The 24,684-nt window shown below is 40.3% G+C and overlaps 1 protein-coding gene across 5 annotated transcripts in view; it reads left to right on the top strand.

Moving 5' to 3' along the window:
- NLGN4X (neuroligin 4 X-linked) overlaps window positions 1-24,684 on the top strand; it is a 258,721-nt gene that overhangs the window by 55,948 nt on the left and 178,089 nt on the right. Inside the window, exons 2-3 of one of the 5 annotated variants that reach the window (XM_065900330.1) lie at window positions 264-308; window positions 18,421-18,431. The exons of the other annotated variants lie outside the window; for them this stretch is intronic. Coding sequence (XP_065756402.1) covers window positions 264-308; window positions 18,421-18,431 — 56 coding nt within the window. The remainder of the gene's footprint in view (window positions 1-263; window positions 309-18,420; window positions 18,432-24,684) is intronic. 5 annotated transcript variants of the gene reach the window in all.

The following is a 24,684-nucleotide window of genomic DNA, read 5'->3' as shown; positions in this document are numbered from 1 at the left end:
TCCGATTGATTCCTTTGCCCACCAGAATGTCATGAGCGCCTCCTGTGTGTTCCCTGTGGAGCTACACTCTGAGAATAGAACATTGAACAAAACAGACATAGTTTCTAATTTAATGTAGCTTGTACCTTAGATTACCAGGGGTGATGTTGCCCCCAGGCGACACTTGGCAATGTCTTGAGACAGTTTGCATTGCCATCTAGTTTACTACTGGCGTCTAGTGGGTAGAAGCCAAAGATGCCACTTCACATCCTTCAAGCTACCAGACAGTTCCCACAAGAAAGAATGATCCAACCCGTAAAGAAGGTGTGGTACATATATACAGTGGAATACTACTCAGGCATAAAAAAGAATGAAATGATGCCATTTGCAGCAACATGGATGGACCTAGAGACGATCATACTAAGTGAAGTAAGTCAACAGAGAAAGACAAATGCCATAGGATATCACTTATATGTGGAGTCTAAAATATGACACAAATGAACTTATCTACAAAAAAGAAACAGACTCACAGACGTAGAGAACAGACTGGTGGTTGCCAAGGGTGATGGCAGTGGGGGAGGGAAGGATTGGGAGTTTGGGGTTAGCAGATGCAAACTAGTATGTACAGGATGGATAAACGGGGTCCTACTGTAGAGCCCTGGGAATTATAGTCAATATCCTATGATAAAGCATCATGGAAAAGAATATAAAAAAAGAATATATATATATATATATGTACAATGGAATCTCTGCGCTACAGCAGAAATTAACACAACATTGTAAATCAACTGTACTTCAATAAAATTTTTTAAAAAGTGATGACTTTCTGACTCCAAAGGTCCATAGCACCAAGGGAAGCTAAGAAACTCTACTCTAGTTTTGGAGGAAAAATAATCAACTAATTACCCACAAGGATAATTACAAACTTTAATAAGTATTTGGTGCTGGTGGGGCTCATTTCAGGGGTCTGGTCAACAGGACATGCGTTGATAATGAGAAAAAGAGGGAGGCCAAAGGATCGCGGTGGGTCATTAGGGTAGGAAGGTCTTGGTGGCAGACAGACTGGCATGTGCAAAGACCCCGGGGTCAGAGAGGGGCTGGCATAATCCAGGATCTGAGAGTACAGGTGTGGTAGAAGGGCAGAGGTGGAGCTGGGCAAAGAGGGGAAAGTAGAAAAGCGGGGAGGGGTCAGATGTTTGAATTTTGCCTGCCATTAATAGTGTAGGGCCCAGACGTGATTCTTTGAACTCCTGTCCTCTTTCCTGTAATATTCAATCTTTGGATCAACATTTTTTGTTGTGTGTCTACTACCATCTAACCCAATGAAAAGCCTTGGGGATGCAGAGGCAGCTAGAAAATGCTGCCTGTGTCAGGGAGTTGGTATTCTCAGAAGACCTTTGCTGGGCCGGATTCATGAATCTCAAATGCATGTAATTTCATCCTCATACCTGGTGCTTTTCTAGCTTTCCATTGGTTTCTTTTCTTCACATGTTTAGGTCAGAGTGATTGAGTCCTCACTGTGGAAGTGTTCCCTTTTTCTTTTCTTTTTTTTCCATTCCAAAGGCAGATGGCAAACAATCAAACCTTGTCAGTCACGCGTTTGAAATGCTAGATGTTGATTCTTCAGGTGGCATCTTGCTAAGAGTCCTGATTTGAGGACTTCTGTCATTTTTTTGAAGCCTGAGGTTGAACTGATTAGACTTGTATGTGATTGCTAAGCTGTCGTGTGTGAGTGCCTCTCTGAACTGACGCATGATGTGGATTTTTTTTCAAATTGAGAGTGGCCGTGATAAAGTCATCCTCTTAGAGTACGTGAAGGTCGTGGGACATATCTGTGGCAAAAGCTCAGAGTTGACTGTGTTTCCCTTCATTTTTAGCTTTTCACTACCTCTTCCCCCATCTTGTTAAACCACGTCTCTCATTTTGGGGGTTCCGTAATTTTTTGCTCTAGGGTCAACATAGAGAGGCTAGCTGGTTGGGATTAGGGTGGGGGAGTCTCCAGAATCCCAATTGTTAACAATCACAGCAATACCATTAAGACTTGCTTGTTAGAGTTGATTTGTCCTATGGCTTACGTTTTGGAACATTAAGCATTTTCAAGAGAATAACCAACAAAAACATAATTATAGGCTATTAATTGTTTTCCTCTTAAGATCTGGAACAGGGCAGGGATGTCCACTCTCCCCACTGCTATCTGACAGTGAGTCAGAGGTCTTCACCAGGGCAGTAAGGTTAAAAAAAAAAAAGAATTACCTATATGCAGTTGGGAATTACATATGTGCGGTCAACTTTACGTGCAGACGACATGTTTGTTTATATAGAGACTCCTAAGGCATTTACAAACAGCTAAAACACTAAGTGATTTTAGCAAGATCTCAGGATTAAAGATGCACACACATTTTTATTTCTGTATTCAACAAAAAACCATTGGAAAATGAAATTTACAATAAACTATTAATCATAGCAACTGAAAGGATAAAATATTGGAAATAAGTTTAGCAAAAATTGTGTAAGACCATATAGGTTTAAAGAATGTATATTATTTTTAACAAAGAAATGGGATTGGGGGATTTTTAATTAAAATGGTGATGACTCTAAATAATTTGACAACTTTTAAGACTGTTGAGCCTTCCAATTCATTAACATGCTTTAGCGCTGTATTTATTTGAATCTTCTTAATTATTTTGAGGAAATCTGTCATTTTCAATGTAGAAATCTTGCCCACTTTTGTTAAATTTATTCCTGTATCAAAGTGTATCCACACAATAAGACTGCAATTCTGAGACATGTATAAACCGTCATCATATTCCTGCTGAAACTAAAATTAAACTAATAATACATCTTAAATTTTATATCTGAAAATGATGTAAAATTGGATACACTAATATACTAATATTATTACTGAATTTGTCTCTTCTGAAATATTAATCCCTAAGTAACAGTCATGTATTTAAAATTTAATAATCCTTATTGAAACCAGTCTTATACATCTTATTTTGGTTTTTATAGCAAAGGGCCAAATTCACTGTACCCCCCCGTTTGTATAGATTTTATTTTTTTATAATACTGAATAATTTCTATGCTTTCCCAGATTTCTACCATGTAGAATACTCTTTTCATGGCTTTTAGTTGACTATTATTCTCTGTCTCTCCACCTAGCTCATCCTTAACCCCTGATATCTTGAGTCTTTTGCCTTTCCTTCTACACTGAGACCAATAATTTCAAAAGAAACATTTTTCATTCAAGTAGAGTCAATTTACAATGTTGTGTTAGTTTCAGGTGTACAGCAAAGGGATTCGTTCATATATGTATGTATGTGATTTATATATATGTGTGTGTATATATATATATATGTATCTTTTTCAGATTCTTTTCCATTATACATTATTACAAGATATTGAATATAGTTCTCTGTGCTACATAGTAGGACCTTGTTGTTTATCTATTTTATAAACATGTAGTAATGTGTATCTGTTAATCCCAAATCCCTAATGTATCCATCCCCCACTCCCTTTCCCCTCTGGTAACCGTAAGGTTTTTTTCTATGTCTGTGAGTCTGTTTCTGTTTTGTAAATAAGTTCATTTGTATTATTTTTCAGATTTCACATAAAAGTCATATCATATGATATTTGTCTTTCTCTGTCTGACTTACTTAGTATGATCATCTCTAGGTCCATCCATGTTGCTGAACATGGCAGTATTTCATTCTTTTTGATGGCTGAGTACTATTCCATTGTATATATGTACCACATCTCCTTTATCCATTCATCTGTCAGTGGACACTTAGGTTGCTTCCATGTCTTGGCTATTGTGAATAGTGCTACTGTGAACATAGGGGTGCATGTATCTTTCTAAATCAGGGTTTTTGTCTTTTCCGGATGTATGCCCAAGAGTGGGATTGCTAGATCATATGGTAACTCTATTTTTAGTTTTTTAAGGAACATCCAATACTGTTCTCCATAGTGGCTGTACCAATTTACATTCCCACCAACACTGCAGGAGGGTTCCCTTTTCTCCACACCGTCTCCAGCATTCGTTGTTTGTAGATTTTTTGATGATGGCCATCCTGACTGGTGTGAGGTGACACCTCATTGTAGTTTTGATTTGCATTTCTCTAATAATTAGTGAGGTTGAGCATCTTTTCATGTGCCCCTTGTCCATCTGTATGTCTTCTTTAGAGAAATGTCTATTTAGGTCTTCTGCCCATTTTTCGATTGAGTTGTTTGGTTGTTTTTTTTTTGATGTTGAGTTGTATGAGCTGTTTGTCAGTTACATCGTTTGCAGATATTTTCTCCCAGTCCATAGGCTGTCTTTTCACAATCATCCTTTCTTGAAATAAATACATCTTAAAATCTATGCTGTGTCTTCTGTAGCCCTGTATTATACAGCTCCATAGACTAAAAGGACAAGTGTCTTTGAAATCAGCATTTTATAAATTCATTCAGTTATACCATCTTTGGTCACATTTTTATAGAACTTTTCAATATCCCAACTGCCACATAAGTGTTTCAATGGTATTAACTCACTTCATAGCAGGTGGATGGTGTGAATCCGTCATTAATAGATGAGGTAACCGTGTGTGAGGTGAGTGACTCACACGAGGTCTAGTCAATGCAGTTACAGCTCAGATCCCAGTGATTAGACAGAATCTTTCCATCCTTCATAGGAATCCAGCTGCTCGGGAATAAGGAAAGCATTCCTGAGGTGCATTTACATAACTAGTAGAACATATGAGTTCAGGGATTAATTTTATTTATAACTTGATTTGGAAACCTCCTTTTTCTGGGTCAGAAGTGGTTGGTTTTAGCCAACCATTTCTGAAACGTTTTCTTTTTGGTAAGATGACACTCTCGTGGTTGTATGGTATGTTCTTCTGTCCAGGAGATTTTGGTGACAGACAGACAGACAGAGGCTCTCAGCAGACTAACATCTTTGACCTAAAATTCCTCACATAATGACTTACACAGTCCATTCTTCTACGAGAGGCATTTGGGGAGTCTCGGGACACATGAGCTTTCCTTTTCAAAACAGAATGCCGATTGCATTGTCCATTCAGTCCTTGTGCTGGGAGATAACTTACCGGCATTAATGTATTTTTAAGAGATGCGTATTCTAGGTGAATTCTGGGCATGACACGGTAAAGGTTGACATTGACTCAAGGGACATTCCAGGGTGGATTTTTGATGCCAGTGATTTCAAATAATGCGATTATTGTTTCCATTTTCCAACTCCAGCTCAGCCGCTAATCCCTGGGAGAGGCTGGCTCTGATATGCAGGCGGTGTGGCTGGATGAGAAGGGAAGTACCCATGTTAATGGACCGCGACAACACAAAAAAGAGTGTGAGGGAGGGACTTCCTTGGTGGCCTAGTGGTTAAGAATCCGTCTTGCGATGCAGGGGATGCCGGTTCGATCCCTGGTCAGGGAACTAAGATCCCACATGCCACGGGTCAGCTAAGCCCACGTGCCACAACTAGAGAGAAGCCCGCGCACCGCAAAGAAGAGCCTCCCTGCCAAAACAAAAGATCCCACGTGCCACAACTAAGACCTGATGCAGCCAAAAAATAATAAATATATATTACAAAAAAAAACCAGAGTGTGAGGGAGATAGAAGGACTTGCCCTTTGACAGGCTTTGACTATGTTAGATTCACAGCTGGTTGACCTCTCTGCTCTCCAAACCCTCACTAGGGTGAACTTTTAGAAGCAGCATCCCATTTGGAGTCAACTAGATATGTCCCCTGCAATCTGGATTTGTCTGTGAAACTTAGCTCCTTCCTGGGCTGGAAGACATGATTGTTGTCTTGTGTATATAAGACAGTTGTATTTTATTTTTTCACTTGTGTAATGAATAATTAGCTTCATGGTGAGGAATATTTCCAGATGTCTATCTGAAACTCCAAATCATTGGACATTGGAGATTCCATGGCCAGATACAGATGCTACACACAGGGGAGGTGTACAGCCAGGCCAGGGGCCATTGGGATTTTCCCACCTATTTCTTTCCCAAATGCAGGGCTTATCAACATGGGTGCTGGTGACATGTGGAGGGGGCTGTCCTGAGCGTTGCAGGTTCCATGCCAAATCCATGACCCTACCTACTAGATTCTGCCCACACCTGCTCTACCCCCCAGTTGTAACAACCAGAAATGTCTCCTGTCAGCTGAGAGGGCAGTATTTTGTCCTCTGACACATGGAGCACCAATAACCTATCGAATTCTGTTATTATTCCTCAGCACACGTCGGTAGAATTGGTCTAAAACCCTACATGATCATGAATTTCTTTGAATAATTATTGATAGTCATTGCAATTATATGACATCATCTCAAAAGGTAAAAATCTCTTCTTTACAGAAACCAGACAATAGCACTTCATAGTAAAAACAAAAACCAAAAAACAGCTCTTTTAGTCTCGAAGCAATGAGGGTTGTGAAAAGGCTCCGTCTTCCTTAAGGTGGCCATTGCTTGAAAGGTAAAGTGCCCTTGATGAGTTTAACAGGCGCGGATTTGTGCACTGCATTGAGACATTGCGTGCTGAACCTGTTAACTCTTCAATGGCATCGTTACCCTCCTACTCATCTAAACACCTGCTTCAAGAGTAGAGAGTGACACGTATTCTCCAGGGTAGAACGTTATCCATGGAGAGTGTGAAGCCAGAGTACAGTGTACTCAGACCTGGAATTCAGAGCCTACGTTTATGCACTTGTCAACATTGCCTTAATCACACACACACACACACACACACACACACACACACACATACACTTAAAGCCTTAGCTAATTTTTAATAGAATGTAACAACTAAACCTCATAAACGTGGAACACTGCACTGTTTTGGATGTTCTAGTAGGGCAAACGTATCCTAGGAAATAACACTCCACTGAAAATTTGAAGCGATTACCTGTTCTTTCTGTTTAATTGGATGCAACTTTCTTCATGAACACTCTACGCCTTTACACGTGGTCCACCTCGGGTTGCATCCTGGAAGTACACACCCTGACTTGGGAACTTCACGCTCCCTAGCCGCGCCTTCCTTCACACTTCAACACAGACACGCACAGCTGAGGGTTCTTCCACAGTCCCTGGTAAGGTTCCTTCACCTTACTACTGGACATTTACTTTTTGATACGTTTAAAAAATTAATCTTGCAAACCATGACAGTGTGTACTCCTCACTAACTTCTCTTGTTATCACAAACCATGACAATGAACCCAGGAGTATTTATATATTTTTGTGGGAAAATCCTAGACCTGGAACGGCATTTTAAATCTGTGTAGATATTGCCAAATTTGTATCCACAGAGGTTGTACTGATTTCCATTTTCACTGTGAGACTGCCTGTTGACCCCTTACCAAATTTATGTCTTCAAGTCCCTGACCACAAAGAGAAATGACTTAAGCTATTTAATCCTGAGATCGATTCCCTGGGATCTTCTTTGTAAATGTCCTACAGGATATTTGCTTCACCCATTATCAGGCATATTTGAGATGAAACGCATACCCTGTAGCATCTCCTCCATCCTACGATGGAAATCTCCAGGAGGGTGACTTACTTATCATGGTTTGTGTGAGACTTTCCCATCTTTAACAGTGAAAGCCCTGTGACGCGGGGAGTGCCTCCATCCCAAACAAACTTGGGTATATGGGGTCATTCTAATTTTAGGTCTGGTGGAAGCAGCAGTGGGTCCCTACAGCTTTCAGATAAAGCTGTCTGAAATTCGGCAGTGACTTTGAACTCTCTTCCCTTAGGTACCCTACTTCATTTCTAACACTTTGAGGTAGAGCGATGACAAAAATAAAATATTCTGTAGCAAAACTTACATGTTATGTGACTCTAGAAAAACCTGTTTAACCTGTTGGTGTCTCAGTTGTGGTATTTGTAGAATGAGAAGAGAATCCTGCCTTCTCTGAGGGTTATGCTGACAGTGCATGAGACCATGCCTTAAATCACTTCGTGTGGCGCACAGTCAGTGGAATATGGATTAGAACTAGAATTGTAAACTTCGGTAACTTTCAAGTAAGAACATTGGAACGTGTTTGATGTTTATTTACGACTAGGGTGAAAAAATGGATGGTCGTAAAAAAAGAGTATTTTATTCTTTCGTTATTGGCTTTATCTTCTCAATAGGGTATTTCTGTTATTTGTGAACTATAAAACACACTAAGGTCACCCCTTTCAGTGCTGGGATGTGTATGTATAAATGAATAATAGGAAGTATCTACTTTGGGAAACATAGTTCAACTTTTTCAAGTTATTAAATGCACACGTGTGTATTTTATATATATATAAAATAATACACATATATGTATATATGTGTGTATATATATACATACATATATATATATATATATATAAAAAGCCAGAAGTTTCTAAATACCTAGGCATTGAAGGAATGTTGAAATAATGTCTCTTCTCCGTTCTTTCTATTTTCTCACTCTGGAACCTCATATATCATACACATTCTCACTTTCACACGTGTCCCCTAATTTCACTTTCATATTGTTAATTTCCATATCTCTGCCGTGTTTTGTAAAATTTTCTCAGATTTATCTTCCATTTATTCTCTTTTCTTCTGTGTCTGATCTTCTCTTTGACTAGTCCATGGATTGGTGTTTATTTCAACAGTTGTAGTTTCCCCTTGTTTCATTTCCACGTGGTCGTTTTTCACATCTTGTCTTTCCCAGTAATTTCCTACATCTTGCTCATCTTCTTACATTCCATCCTTTATTGCCTTAAACATTTCCTGCATAGCTGTTGATGGTTTATATACGGTACTTTAAAAGTCTCAGTGCTCTTGTGCTCACTGATCTCTGACTGTGAGTTCATGTTTGTTTGCTCTTAATGTATGGGAACTTGCAGGACTCCATTGGTGATTCTTTCCCCAGACAGGTTTGCTAGTCCTTCTGATGGGAGCTCGAGGGTGAGATGTGAGCCTGTTTGGGGATCCAGCTTCTCCAACTTGCTAGAAGGCCCCCCCGCCTCCCGTCTTACTGACTTGACTACCCTTAGGAGCCTGCTCGCATGCCCTGATGTCAGTACAACCATGGACGTGCTCTCTGATGGCAAATCCCCCTTTCCAGTTCTCTCATTATTCAGGACACTCACGTATTCTTTAGCCCATGCTGTTGGGGCAGCATATGTCAGGGAGATCAACTTTGGATATTTCCCTTGTGTGAGAAAGCCTGGAAATTCACTAACAACATGTCTTACCCAGGTGCACTTGTTCTACAGAGGGAGGTTCTCTTGGAAGGTTGTTTAATCTGCTGATGATGTAAGTGGAAGCTTTTCATTTCAGAAAGTTTCACCATATCAAGAAAGAAAGAGAAAGAAATAGAGAGAGAGGGAGAGAGGGAGGGAAGGAAGAAAGAAAGGGAGGGAGGGAGAAATAATGGTGTTTATCCTAGCCAGGTGTGAAAACCAGTTCTCATAAGCTCTTACCCTATGAGCCACTTATTTTTTTTCGAACAGAATTGGACTGTCTCGTACCCTGTAATACAGGTCCATAAGAGGATAGGTTTCATGAAAAGGGATTTTGTGGTAATAAGCAGTTGGCAGGAACAGAGTTCCATGTTGTACTGATGAATATTAATCTCAAATAGGAGGTTGAGAAGAAAAATAGCATTAAAAGGGTAATTCCATTTTTGTGTGTGTGGATAAAATTCATCCAGTATTGATTTTGCATAATGCCTAAGTTCTAGGAGCAGATATTCCACCGTTAGCAGCATCTCCTTTAATATCCTGTAAAGAAGGGGCATTTTTAGAAACCAGATTTTTGTGTCCATATATGAAAATGTATATTCTTTTTGTGGGGGTTCTGTTTTCTGGAACATAAAGACAAGAGACATAGGACGAGTCTTACAACAGTGAGGATGTCAAGTCACTGACTCTCATTCTTGACTTGATGTAAATAGAATGTCTTGAGGTAGGAGAATCTTGGAACCGGCAACACTTGGGGCAAGTCATTGATCTCACAAGGTATTAATGTCCTCACAGTAAAATGGAGATGAAAATTTCTGGTTTTCAGTGTTACTTTTAGGAATAAATGATCTGTTTTTTACACATATTAGACTATCATAATACCAAGTTGTTTGTCCTCTTCTTCTCTCCCTCCATTTCCCCATCCTCTCTCCATCTTTTCCTTCCTTCCCTCCCTCCCTCCCTCCTTCCCCACTTCCTTCCTTCCTTCCCTCTTTCCTTCCTTCCTTCCCTCCTTCCCTCCTTCCTTCCTTCCCTTCCTTCCCTCCTTCTTTCTTTCCTTCCCTCCTTCCCCCCTTCCCCCTTCCTTCCTTCCTTCCTTCCCTCCTTTTTCCCTTCCCTCCTTCCCCCCTTCCTTCCTTCCTTCCTTCTTTCCCTTCCTTCCCTTCCTTCCCTCCTTTTTCCCTTCCCTCCTTCCCTCCTTCCCCCCTTCCTTCCTCCCTTTCCCTCCCTCCCTCCCTCCACCTCCTCCCTGTAATACTAGATTTCTCAGTCTTGGCACTACTGACATTTTACCCTGGCTGTTTCTTTAGTATGGGGGGAGGGGCTACTTGTGCATCGTAAAATGTTTAGCACTGTCCCTGCCTTCTACCACCAGATCCCCATAGTACCCCCACCTTAAGTTATGAAAACCAATAACGTCTCCACATATTGTCAGATATCCCCCGTGGGGCGAACTCATCCCTGTTTGATAGCCCCTGCTCTAAAATATACCATATATTGTAAACACCCTGCTTTAGGTATTTCACTCACTTTAAAGTTGTAAGACTATAAGATGTTGGTATTTGTACAGAGTTTCTAGAGATGCTCTTTGATTGAATCTTAAAATCTTACTTCCACCACTGATGGAAAAAAGAGGAAATTGTATTGCTATTTTTATATCCCCTCATATAGCAGCATAAACTTGGTGTTTTATGGGAATGGGCGTGCACCTTAATCTAATTATATTAACTACTTTTACATCTCTTAAAGTGAGGCCGTGATAAGAGAAAAAACATGGACAAAAGTAAATAGGATGGTAAAGATATGGCATTATAATTATTCACTGATTTTTCCATCTCAGGCATGAGATACTGACCTTATACTCTATTATTTCTGGTAGCTTCTTGGACTTCTTAAGATGAAAATAATTTTAATTAGCTTTTCTCTAAATATATTAATGGTGGAATATATAATCGATATTAATAGTGGAATCTATCTGCCTATTTATCTATCTGCCTACCTGTCTATTGATTTTTATAGTAACAGTGGAATATGGGAAGCCCGAACACTAAAAGTTTAGCTCAACCCTAAGATTATTAGAAATAGTGACAAAGTATAAACTAAAATTAGGTTAGAACATGTTCCAGCTTCGTGTCTCCAGGAGAGACGACCTTAGTGCATAGGGGAGCTGCTCACCTGGACCAGGACGGCCAAGAAGGGGAGCGGATGGAGTCATTTAACAGACCTTTTGGAAGGAAATCTGAGGGGTGTTAATGACTTACTTAGACTTTGGGAAAGGGAATGGAAAGCTAGGTTGAACCTCCCCTTGGTTTCTGTCTAGACCACCTCCTAGCACGGGAAAGTCAGATAGAAAACATTGGACGATTGCAACAGACACAAGTAGAGGTTCACATCAAAAGTGTTCCTTTTCTAAATTCCTATCTGAACTGAGATTTAAAGAGCATTGCCCTTAAATCGTACCGATGTTTTCTTAGGTCAGACTCCCAAGGCAGTGGAAATAAAAGCGAAAATAAACAAATGGGACCTAATCAAATTTACAAGCTTTTGCACCGCAAAGGACACCATCAACAAAATGAAAAGACAAGCTACAGACTGGGAGAGATGAGACCAACAAGGGATTAATTTCTAAAATATACAAAGAGCTCATGCAGCTCAATATCAAAAAACAAACCACTCGGTCAAAAAAATAGCCAGGGGCTTCCCTGGTGGCGCAGTGGTTGAGAGTCCGCCTGCCAATGCAGGGGGCGTGGGTTCGTGCCCCGGTCTGGGAGGATCCCACATGCCGCGGAGCGGCTGGGCCCGTGAGCCATGGCCGCTGAGCCTGTGCGTCCGGAGCCTGTGCTCCGCAGCGGGAGAGGCCAAAACAGTGAGAGGCCCGCGTACCGCAAAAAAAAAAAAAAAAAAAAAATAGCCAGAAGACCTAAATAGACATTTCTCCAAAGAAGACACACAGCTGGTCAACAGACACACGAAAAGATGCTCAACATCACTAATTATCAGAGAAATGCAAATCAAAACCACCATGAGGCATCACCTCACACCAGTCAGAATGGCCATCATCAAAAAGTCTACAAATAATAAGTGCTGGAGAGGGTGTGGAGAAAAGGGAACCTTCCTGCACTGTTGGTGGGAATGTGAATTTGTGCAGCCACTGTGGAGAACAGTACGAAAGTTGCTCAAAAAACGAAAGATACAGCTACCATATGATCCGGCAATCCCACTTCCGAGCAAATATCTGAAGAAAACTATAACTTGAAAAGATACATGCACCCACTATGTTCATAGCAGCACTATTTACAATAGCCAGGACATGGAAGCAACCTAAGTGTCCATCGACAGAGGAGTGGATAAAGAAGATGTGGTGCATATATACAATGGCATACTACTCAGCCATAAAAAGGAACGAAATAATGCCATTTGCAGCAACATGGACGGACCTAGAGATGATCAATACTAAGTGAAGTAAGTCAGACAGAGAAAGACAAATACCATGTGATATCTCTTGTATGTGGAATCTAAAATATGACACAAATGAACTCATTTTTGAAATGGAAACAGACTCACAGGCATAGAAAACAAACTTATGGTTACCAAAGGTGAACAGGGGTGAGGGAGGGATAAACTAGGAATTTGGAATTAGCAGATGCAAACTAGTATATATAGAATGGATGAACAACAAGGCCCTACTGTAGAGCACAGGGAACTCTATTCAATATCCTGTGATAAACCATAAGGGAAAAGAATATGAAAAAGAAAAAATGTATATCTATGAATCATTTGCTGTACACCAGAAATGAAAACATTGTAAGTCAACTGTATTTCCATTTAAAAAAATAAATTTAAAAAAAGCATTGTTAGCTACCGCATGCAACGTCGTGATTTATGATTTCAGAACCTATTGCCTTTAGGGCCAGCGCCCTCTCAGTCATGCTTGGTGCGATATATTACTCAAGGAATAATGATTTAAATATGGTAACATCAATAATAGTGTATATATGAGAAATAAAGAAATAAATATATATTATGAAAATCTTCTGTAATAAATGCTCATAGGAATGATACGTATTTGAAAGGAAAATCAGGGAAGTGCTAATGATTTAGGGACCTTGGCAAACTTCGATGATCATACGACATTGAAAACCTTTTCCATCATGACAGGCGTCCTCGTTGCAAAATATTAGTAGTAGTATTTTAAGTAGGATAATATCAACAATAAGCGTAGTATGTATAACAAATAATATACCTATATAATATATAAATGTCACATAATAATATAAATGATAAATAATAATTTAAGATAGGATACCTAAGGGGGTAACAGTTAATAGAAAATCATAAAACATAGTACAGAAACATGCATGTTTTGGGTTGTACAGATTTTACTGGTTTGCCACTGTATTTGTGAGGATACAACCAAAAGAACTCAATGCAAGCTTTGAAAATGTGATATTGGAACTAGGATAAAGGAGATACAGCACATTTTTCATGGTGAGCGGAGTGACCCCCTGGACTGGTTGGATGGTAAAGCCAAACAGCTGTCCGTCTCCATCACTAATGCCCCGTGATGTGTGCATGGCGTTGCCATGGGTTACATCACTGTCTCAGATAGGATGAACCCCGATGCCATGTGACATAATCATTGTCACCCAGTGAACATTTCAAAAGAAGTTCCCTCAATTATACTTTTGGAGGACATGGTGTATTTACTTCTTCCCTGTATAAGCAAAGCATTTTGATCATAACCGAAAGATGGTTTGGTAGTTTTATTTTCCTTTAATCTCACATCTAACTTCTGTGATAAAACAAAGCCAAGGCAACAGACATGTATGCATCGCATTCTAGGTACCAGGCGTGGTGTAGGGCAGAGAGTTTGGTCATAAGACAGATCAAGACAGTTCTGAGGCTGAGATCGTCTTGTGAATGAGATGTGGCATTATACGTCATGCGTGAACCCATGTAACAAGAGTTGTGGAGACAGACAGGAGGCTCCGTACATTATCTTCTAAGATTTGATGGCTGAATCAGGTTTTGATGAGCCAGTGAAAGAAGGGTTCAGTGGAAAGAACAGAGTGCAAACAAATAAACGGGGTGAAGTTCCCATGCCGGACATGAGCAAACCCAGGGTGGTACATAGTTCTGGGCAGTGGGAGGATGGTGGATCCCCAATGGGAAAGTAGGTTTGGGCAAGATGGTGCTGCCCTTTCATGTCATATAAGGTGCTGACCTTCTTCCTCTGATACATGAGGAAATGAAGATAGGTGAAACATTTTAGATGTAAAATTCATGTTTCCTGGACCTTTACGGGTCAGTATCATGACAGATGCTCCTGTTAGTTTGAAGGATCTGTGGCATTACTTGATACATGCTGTACGTGGTTTACTTCTGTAAGGTGATATCTCTTTAGTTTATTTCTTCTGGAAAGCAGTCATTTAAACCTTTAACTTGATTGGCTACTAAGAAGCATCAAAACAGACCTTAGAGTCCTGTCCTGCCAGTTACCAAAAGAATGGCTTATTTCTTTATGCTGAATAATGATCATCTTTGAGAATTTCCATCCCTGGGATTCTTGACGTTGCAATTATTGTTGTCATCATCAAGATGGTTGCCTTTCAGGGGGTTCCCTGGTGGCGCAGTGGTTGAGAGTCCGCCTGCCGATGCAGGGGACGCGGGTTCGTGCCGCGGTCCGGGAAGATCCCACGTGCCGCGGAGCGGCTGGGCCGGTGAGTCATGGCCGCTGAGCCTGCGCGTCCGGAGCCTGTGCTCCGCAACGGGAGAGGCCACAGCAGTGAGAGGCCCGCGTACCGCAAAAAAAAAAAAAAAAAAAAAAGGTTGCATTTCACGGTCAGTTTATAACAAAACAAAATCTCAGTGCCTACACTGATGCTTTAGCTTCATGAACTGAAAGTTAAAATACATGAAAGAAATAATGGATAAACATTTTGGGAAAAAAATGATTGTCAAGGTGTGTTTTCCTAGAAAACTTAAACATTTTTAAATAGTTGTGTTTTCCTTAATTTCACATGAAAATTCACAGTTTAGAATGCATGTCCATGTTAGTTTATTTTTTCAATATTTCAAAAAAATAGATTATTTTATTATTTTAAACTCAGATAGGGCTTTTTATTTTATCTTTTTTTTAATTTTTATTTTATATTGGAGTATAGTTGATTAACAATGTTGTATTCGTTTCAGGTGTACAGCAAAGTGATTCAGTTATACATATACATGTATCTATGCTTTTTCAAATTCTTTTCCCATTTAGATTATTACACAGTGTCGTTAAATTACTTTAATACCAAGTCCATATAACTAGAAATCTATTCTCCTTAAAACAATGTAGTCCAAATAATTGAGAGGCACTTCTTAACACTTCATTTTAGGTCATTAATTCTTAAATCACAACAATTTTTACAGTTAAATTATTTTTCTTTCCTTGTTAAGTGTACCCAAATGTAAATGACCAGACATATTCCTTTTCTTCATTGTATGATGTGAATTGTTGTCCCATTGTTTGTAAAGAGATGTGTTCGTTAATTTAAAATCATTATCTATGTGAACCTGGCGTTATATTCGATATCTATATATTTTTATATTATCATCAAACATTTTCAAAACTCAACAGCATCTATCATTACTTTGGTTAAAAAGCTACATATAAAATAGTAGCTTTGGTGCTTGGATGGAGAAAGTGGAAGATTATTTTTTCCTTTCCAGTTTTAAATCCCTAAGGGTCATTGATGAAAGACTTCCACAAGCCCTCTGTAGTCACCTAATAGCATAAAATAGTTCTGTTCTTAAAATGGTGATAGAGGGATTTGCTTGGCTTATACTACGTAACACCATATTGAGAGCTGATTTCCTTTTTATCACGGATCAAGTTGTGTGGTATCACGCAGCACCGTTCCTGAATAAAAGCAGAGGAAGGCAGGCACGCTCCCCGACACGGTGCCATACGTGTGCCTCCCGTTCCCCTTGATGGAAAACTGTTCACATATTGATGGCTAGTTTCAGGCACCTTGATGGTCTTGTCATAAACTCTAGCCGTGGACCGTGAAAAATGGCATCTGCAGGGGCGTCAGGATACAAAGTGAAGACAGTAACATTTCCTCTTGGCATTTGCTGCTATTGTTAAAAAGGTCGGATGTGAAATTTAAAACGTTCCATGCGTGGAGCAATGACAAATGTCACATAGAGAACGAAACTGCTTTAGTTGGCATTTTTGGCCATCTTTCACCTTTCCCCTCTCCTGGATTTGCAAATTTTGGCTTGTGCAAAATACCTGCCCCACTGTGAATTGTAGACAGAGAAATGCTACCGGGAAGGTATGGAAGTTGTGTGTAGATAAGAGCAGCAAATTGAGAATCAAAGCAGGAAATTAAATAGCACCAAAAATATATAGAGGAATAGCTTGTGAGTGACTCTGTCAGAGCTATTAGGAAGCTCATAGTTGAAGAAGCAAAATGTCTAAAACTCATCAGTAGAAATGCCCGAACACATTCATATTTAAAGAAAAAGGCAAATCAATTTTGTTTTATTTTACTTTATGCTGGTATACTTTTGCCTAGCTTAATGGCAAAGCTAAATTCATTTATCTGTGGGCGTGGTCAAATGAGCATTCTTAGACTTTGCTAGTTGGGTGGATGGACTGATGGAGAACTTTGAAGGAAATTGGGTATTATATATTAAAATTTGAAAAGAGATTACTTTTCTCTCCAGCAGTTCTCTCCCAGGAATCTGTCCTATATAATTAAGTGCAAAGATTCACTGTCTTCATTCATTTGAGCTGCTTTAACAAAACTACCACAGACTGGGGGGTTTATAAACAACAGACATTTATGTCTCACAGTTCTGGAGGCTGGAAGTCCAAGATCAAGGTGCCCACAGATCTGGTATATGGTGAGAACCTGATTCCTGGTTCACAGAGACCATTTTCTCAGTGTGTCCTCACATGGTGGAGGGGGTGAGGGAGCTCTCTGGGATCTCTTTTTTAAGGGCACTAATTCCATTCATGGGGGCTCCTCCCTCATGACCTTCCCAAAACGTCACCTCCAAATACCATCACCCTGGGGATTAGATTTCAACATACGAATTTTGAGGGGACACAAATATTCAGTCTGTAGCATGCATGGACCTCAGTGTCCATAGAGACTGAAATTTCTCTCAATCAGGGAATGAGTAAATGAATTACTGTGTACACTTATAAACTAGTTTTCACTTGAAAGGGAAGAAACAAAGCAAAATATGAAGATACATAATATTCATATAAACCTCTGAAATCTGTATGTGCATAGGGAGTTACTTGTGTACGTACGCATATACAAATTCATGCACGTGCATGTAGGTACACATACATATTTTAAATGTTCCATGCATGAATATGTTTGTGCATGTCACTGCCTAGAAAAAAGCCCAGAAACGCCTTAACGGTTTTTACCTCTATGAAGTGGAGTAAGGTATTCTGCACTGGGGAGAGGTAGAGATTGGCAGAGAAAGTGAAAACTGTAACTATTCCTACGCCTATGCACTTTTTGAATTCTTCACAATAAATGTGAATATTTTTAAGATCATACTGAAAGCTCTGCAGATCTATGTGTGTGTGAGAACCCATGGACAGGGCAGGTATTTTAATAGGTCAGAGAAGAATAACACAGGTTAGGATTTGGACACAGCTGATGGGATAATACCCGCCCAGATCAATTTAGTCAAATTTTCTGTGCGTGAGGGAAGCCATACATTGCAATAAAGGAGACCAACCCCTTAACAGTACGGAGAAAGGTTGATGGATTGTATCCATCACTCTGATTTTGAGATTTGGGCAAGGGATCTCAGAAGTTCCCAGAAGTTTTCCTGTGGTTCGTCGTTTCAGGGGAATCAACTCAGGGGACCCTATGGCTTGCACGTAGTTCTGTTTTATTATAACGTTTCCTATTATTCATTGCTTCTTTTGGCTCAGTCCTTGCAGAAATGAGCAATGTACTACATAATTTATAACATCTTAGCTTTCAAAAATGATATTTCATATCCTGAAAGCAGCCATTACACATGAAAACATTTTCTTTCTTCCCTAAACCTTATTTCCCTGGCCTCCCCCAAGCCACTCTAACTTCTACATCAGTCTGTCTTTCCCAGACCTAGGGAGTTGACGCACATCTGCATGCTTCTCATAATTCCAGCAGCATCCAGTCTGTTGGACAGATTCCCTCTGAGCTTTATGGAAACGTACTCCACCCTCCAGCAAGTAATAGTAATAGAGGTGGTAACAATACTAGTTAAAATTTTTTAGTCCTTTTGTGAGTTTCCTGGCTTGCTTTTTACAGCGCTGCTGTGAAATAGCCCGTGTGAATCTGTGTCACATCCAGGAACCCATGTAACAACCCAGACAACTAAAAGGAAAAGGATAGATACACGTCTATGTGTAACTGAGTCACTTTGCTGCATACCTGAAACTAACACAACGTTGTTAATCAACTCTACTCCACTATAAAGTAAAAAGTTAAAAAAAATAAAGACACTGGAGCTAAGAAATGGCAGAGCACGCCCAAGCCGAGTGCTTGGGTCTTCTAAAACCCCCCAGGCTACCCTCACCCTCTTCCAGGTTAACCTTGCAGTGTGTGGGCTGCTCCTTGACCCTGCCCTTTGCCTGGCTCAGATCCTTTAAAGAAGAGTGGTCCTGAGCTGTCCGTCACCCCTGAGAAAGGGCACCGTAAATCAGCATCGCTAGCTTTCTGAAGCCTGCCTTGATCCACATCATCAACCAGAGCATGTTTCAGGCCCTGCTCTGTGCCCGGCGCCATGTGCTTCAGTGGTCCAGCAAGCTAGGAGCATCTTCAGAGACGGTATTGAAAATGTTGGGAAGCACTCCCCGAGCCTGTGTTAACAGAGTCTCTGTCCAGACTTGGAATAGTGCAGTGTGAACTCTGGCTAGGGGAACCTCAGATAACAATAAATGCCCGAAACTCCGCCTATAACATAAATAGTTGGAGCAAGGGTGCTTTCATCATACAACTAAAGGATGAGGGTCCCTCTGTCCTTTAACAGGGATGGGTTTTTTTTTTTTAATATTTATTTGGCTGCACCAGGTCTTAGTTGCAGCCTGCAGCATCTTTAGTTGTGGCAGGCGGGATCTAGTTCCCTTAACCAGGGATCAAACCCAGGCCTCCTGCGTTGGGAGCGCGGAGTCTTAACCACTGGACCACCAGGGAAGTCCCTAATAGGGATGTTGAAACGTTGGTGTTCTGTCTCCGAAATCAACATTGACTCAAAGAAACTAGAAAGGATGGACACATATAAGCTTCTTGATGTCTGTTTGGAAGATTTCAGCCATCTCCCACATCCTCATTGGGATGTGATCATTCCTCAGACTTCTCCCCTTTCTGTTCCTAACCCCTTCCCCAGCATTGAGCTGTCTTTATCATCACCCTGGAGATCATCTCTGAAGTCCAAGTTCCACTCCGAATTCTTTTTTTTTTTTAATTTTTATTGGAGTATCGTTGACTTGCAATGTTGTGTTCGTTTCAGGTGTACAGCAAATGACTCAGTTATACATACACGTATATCCACTCTTTTTTAGATTCTTTTCCCATAAAGGTCGTTACAGAGTACCGAGTAGAGCTGCCTGTGCTCTACGGCAGGTTCTAATTGGTTATCTCTTTTATATATAGTAGTGTGTGTGTGTGTCAATCCCAGTCTCTCAGTTTATCACTTCCCCACATGTTTCCCCTTTGGTAACCATAAGTTTGATTTTGAGATCTGTGAGTCTGTTTCACTTTTGTAAATAAGTTCATTTGTATCATTTTTCAAATTAGATTCCATACATGAGTGATATCACACGGTATTTGTCTTTCTCTGTCTGACTTGCTTCACTTAGTATGATCATCTCTAGGTCCATCCATGTTGCTGCAAATGGCATTAGTTCATTCTTTTTTATGGGTGAGTAGTATTCCACTGTATATATGTACCACATCTTCTTTATCCATTTCTCTGTGGATGGACATTTAGGTTGCTTCCATGTCCTGGCTATTGTAAATAGTGCTGCAGTGAACATTTGGGTGCATGTATCTTTTTGAATTATGGTTTTCTCTGGATATATGCCTAGGAATGGGATTGCTGGGTCACATGGTAGCTCTCTTTTCAGCTTTTTGATGAACTTCCATACTGTTTCCCATAGTGGCTGCACCATGTTACATGATGACATATCTTTCTCCTTCCATTAATAGTCATATTCTTTGAAATCACAATTTTCACTTCATTCTTCCCCTTCCAGTTCCTCCAAACTGGCTCCCCTCCCCCATCTCATGCTAAATAATCTCATTGCAGCATGACAGGAAAGTTTACACTGCCAAACCCTGTGACAACTCCTTAGTCCTGGTCTTAAAAATCTCATTTTTATGGGCACTTGTCACTTTTGCCCTGTCTTCCCTCCTTGGTTTTCATAGTAGCGCTGTGTTCTGGTTCTATTCCGCAATTCTTTTTTTTAACTTATTTTATTGGATTATAGTTGATTTACAGTGCTATGTTAATTTCTGCTCTACAGCAGAATGACTGAGTTATACGAGTATATATTCTTTTCCACTGAGGTTTATCACAGGATATTGAATATAGTTCCCTGTGCTCTACAGTAGGACCTTGTTTATCCATCCTATATATACTAGTTTGCATCTGCTAACCCCAAACTCCCAATCCTTCCCTCCTAACCCCTCCTCCCCCTTGGTAAGCAGAAGTCTGTTCTCTGTGTCTGTCAGTCTGCTTCTGTTTCTCTTCCACAATTTTGAGAGGTCCTTCACTTTCTTCTGATTTTATTCGTAAATATTGGCCTCGCCCAGATTCTGTTCTTGTCTCCATTCTCCTCTTGATCTTTCATCTCTGAGTGATTCCTTCCATCCACGTAGCTTCAGCTGCCACCTCTGTGTGAACGATTCTTGTCTCTATTTGCAACCCAGACTACCAACTTCATTTCCAGTGTTTGCATCCTTCAGTGCTCTTACAAGCCTCTCTTGGAAGGTTCCATAGACCCTCCAAACTCAACATATCCGTATGTTGACAGATTATTTTCTCCTAAAACCTATTCCTCTCTGCACCCTCAGGTTGGTCATTGGTACCCAATCTATCAACATGTCCAAGATATGAACTCAGTTGTGTTTTACTTCTCATGTAAATGGCTTCGCTATCCCATCATTTCTACCCTGGGAAAGATCCCTGAATACGTGCTCCCTGCTCAATGCCCATGGGGACTGCTGTTCTTCTAGTTTGCATTATCTCAGTTGGGTGGCTTCTTAATTTGTCACTCCTGCCCCTCCAGTCCATCCTCCGTGCTCCCATCATAAGCATCTTCCAGCTTCTCAGAGCTGATGACTTCATTTCCTAATTGGAGGCAAATCATGACTGAATCTCTCCAGTGGCTCCCTGTTTACCACCTGGGAGAACCCTGCACAAGACAGAAGGAGCTTTAAGATATGCCCGTGTCTCCCATTTCCAGTTGGGTTCCCTCCACTTTCTCCCATCTACCCTGTGCTCTTGTTTTTCCGAGCAAACAGCTCACAGGCCCCTGAGCACACCCTGCTCTCCCGTACGCCCCCAGCCTTCCTTTGGCTGAGCTGTACTCAGATGTCCTCACCCCACTCTCCATCTGGGAAGCTCCCAGTCATTTATTAAATCCAGTGAAAAGGTTTTTTCCTGTTCATTTTTTTTCTTTTTTTTGGAGAGAGAAGAGGGAGGGAGGGAGAGGGAAGGAGAGAGAGGCAGGAGAGAGAGAGAGAGAATTTTTTTTTTTTTGAGACAGATAAAGGGGTTTTGTGTGCGTGTGTGCGTGTGTGTGTGTTGATGTATGTTTGTGTTTCTGACGCTTAGCTCATTTATCTTAAATATTTCTTAGCAAATAATATCTGGATTGACAAATGCATGAGAGAGATCATTTTTTTGCCAAATTACAGAATATTAGAACCATAGGATCCCCTCGGGTGAGTTCAGGTCAAAAAAGAGGGTGTGTGTGTGTGGAGTTAGTTTGGAAAATTACTCAGTGAATTATTAAAATATTTATTTGTGTGAAGTGTTGAGAATTTAAGAGAATGAGACATGAATCGTGCAAGCCTTTATGCATCATAGCAGAGGTGAAGAAACGTAGGGGGTCTCTTGGTTTTTCTTCTCAGTCTTCAATAAGAATAATGCCTGTTGGGAGCACAGTCCAAATGTTGGAAAGTAACATTTCCTCATTTCTCTTGCATCGCCTCGCATTTGATTTCTCTTGGGGTTTGTTCCAGGTTTTGGGTTTCTGGTTTCTAGAACATGGGCAGGAGGTGGAGTTAATGATGAAAGGAAACTATTTGCTCTAAGGAGATGGCGGCATGCCTTCCAGACCCGATGTCCTTTTGTGCCCTTGACATTGGTTTGCCTCTGGCATGTTTCTCAGCTGCCTTCCCCAGGGAAGCAAATCCTTTCCCCTTGTCAGGACCACACTGTCCAGCAGACCAGCTGACTGAGAGGAAGGTCTTGCCCAGACATATCTTCGCACCCTGATGCCTGGACTTTACCAACCTGGAGTGATTCTGGAACCTTCCCCCACAGGGAACAGTATCAAGTGGTCCATGGAGTTTGGAGGTAGCATTAGCCACCTCTCCACCATGAGGTAGACCAGCTCTCTTGTTTGCTGCTCTGCCCACCTTGTATTTTGTTTCTGTTAGCAAAGAAAACCTGATAACCACACTGTTTAAGTAGAATGGTATTGGGTTGGCCAAAATGTTCATTTGGGTTTTGGCCAACCCAATACATAAAATAAAAATTTTAAAGTTGTAGTCTAACAGTCTAAATGCAGAGTATATTTACCATATTAATTGGTGGCAGTCTGGTTTTTTTTTTTACTTTATCAGATGACTTTTTTTTTAGCAAGCTAAATGTTTTTATTAGACTGAACAGACACCTAATTGCATTTCAGTAAAGGCCATCAGAACAAATATAACCTAGCAAAAAGGAAAATAATTGCAGACAACATACATGTTGCTTGTGAAAGTGTGCATGGAGGCATTGGGTAAAGAGAATTACTGTTACATTCACAACCTTCTGTTATTTCATACTGTAATGTCAGGTGACTTTTTGCTTTGGTGGTGACTCTTACATATATCCTTTTTTTTTTTTGACCATCTTTTATCTGCCTTCTTTTTTTAAAATTGAACTATAATTGATTTACAATGTTGTGTTAGTTTCAGGTGTACAGCAAAGTGATTCAGTTATACGTACATAAATAGCTATTTTTTTTCAGACTCTCTTCCCTTATAGGTTATTACAAAATATTGAGTATAGTTCCCTGTGCTATACAGAAGGTCTTTGTTGGTTAGCTCTTATAAATAGTAGTGTGATCTGTTAATCCCAAACTCCTAATTTATCTCTTTCCCTCACTTTCCCTTCGGTAACCATGTTGGTTTTCTATGTTTTGTGGGTCTGTTTCTCTGTTGTATATAACCTTATTTGTATCATATTTTAGATTCCACATACACCTGATATCATATGATGTTTGTGCTTCTCTGTCTGACTTACTTCACTTAGTATGATCATCTCTAGGTCCATCCATGGTGCTGCAAATGGCATTATTTCATTCTTTTTAATGGCTGAGTAATATTCCATTGTACACATGTACCACATCTTCTTTATCCATTCATCTGTCGACGGACATTTTGGTTGCTTCCACGTCTTGGCTATTGTAAGTAGAGCTGCTGTGAAGATAGGGGTGCATGTATCTTTTCAAATTATGGTCTTCTGCAGATACATGCCCAGGAGTGGGATTGCTGGATCACGTGGTAGTTCTGTTCTTAGTTTTGGAAGGAACCTCCCTACTGTTCTCCGCAGTGGCTGCACCAACCTAACATTCCCACCAACTGTGTAACAGGCTTCTTATGAGTTGATTATCTTAAAAGTGACGCAGATCTCTGCACCCCTGACTGTAGACTGTGATTTCCAATCATCTCTAAAGATCCTGTAGTCTAAACCTTATCATAAAGATGTGGATCCTACCTATAGACAAACGAGTAGTTGGTAGCCGGGGAGGGAAGTATTATGGACAAGCCTCTGGTCTGAAATCCTTGGCCAAGATCTTCCCATCTGTCCATCTACTGCAGTCACTTTTTCTGTCTGTGAGGTTTGAAACGCTCGGACAATTGTTTATCAAGGCTTCAGTATGACATTAAATACTATAATCTTGTATCAACTAGGTCAATTTGTTTTCTAAAGAAAGGCACCGTGGTTGTTATTTTCCTAGGGAGAATTTCCAGGCTAAATATATTCCTTCCAAATAATAGGGAGTTTGCTTTTATTCTCTATGGCCTGAATGGCTAACAGTAAACACGCCGACCCCTTGAGAAGACATTTAGATCAGAAAAGAAAGATGTGCTACTTTTATTTATTTATTTTTATTAAAGTATAGTTGACTTACAATATGATGGTAGTTTCAGGTGTACAACACAGTAATTTGATATTTTTTATAGAGTACACACCATACAAAGTTCTTAGAATATTATTGACCA

The sequence above is a fragment of the Phocoena phocoena genome, chromosome X, assembly GCF_963924675.1.
Source record: "Phocoena phocoena chromosome X, mPhoPho1.1, whole genome shotgun sequence".
Taxonomy (NCBI): domain Eukaryota; kingdom Metazoa; phylum Chordata; class Mammalia; order Artiodactyla; family Phocoenidae; genus Phocoena; species Phocoena phocoena.
This window is presented reverse-complemented; position numbering and strand designations above follow the sequence as displayed.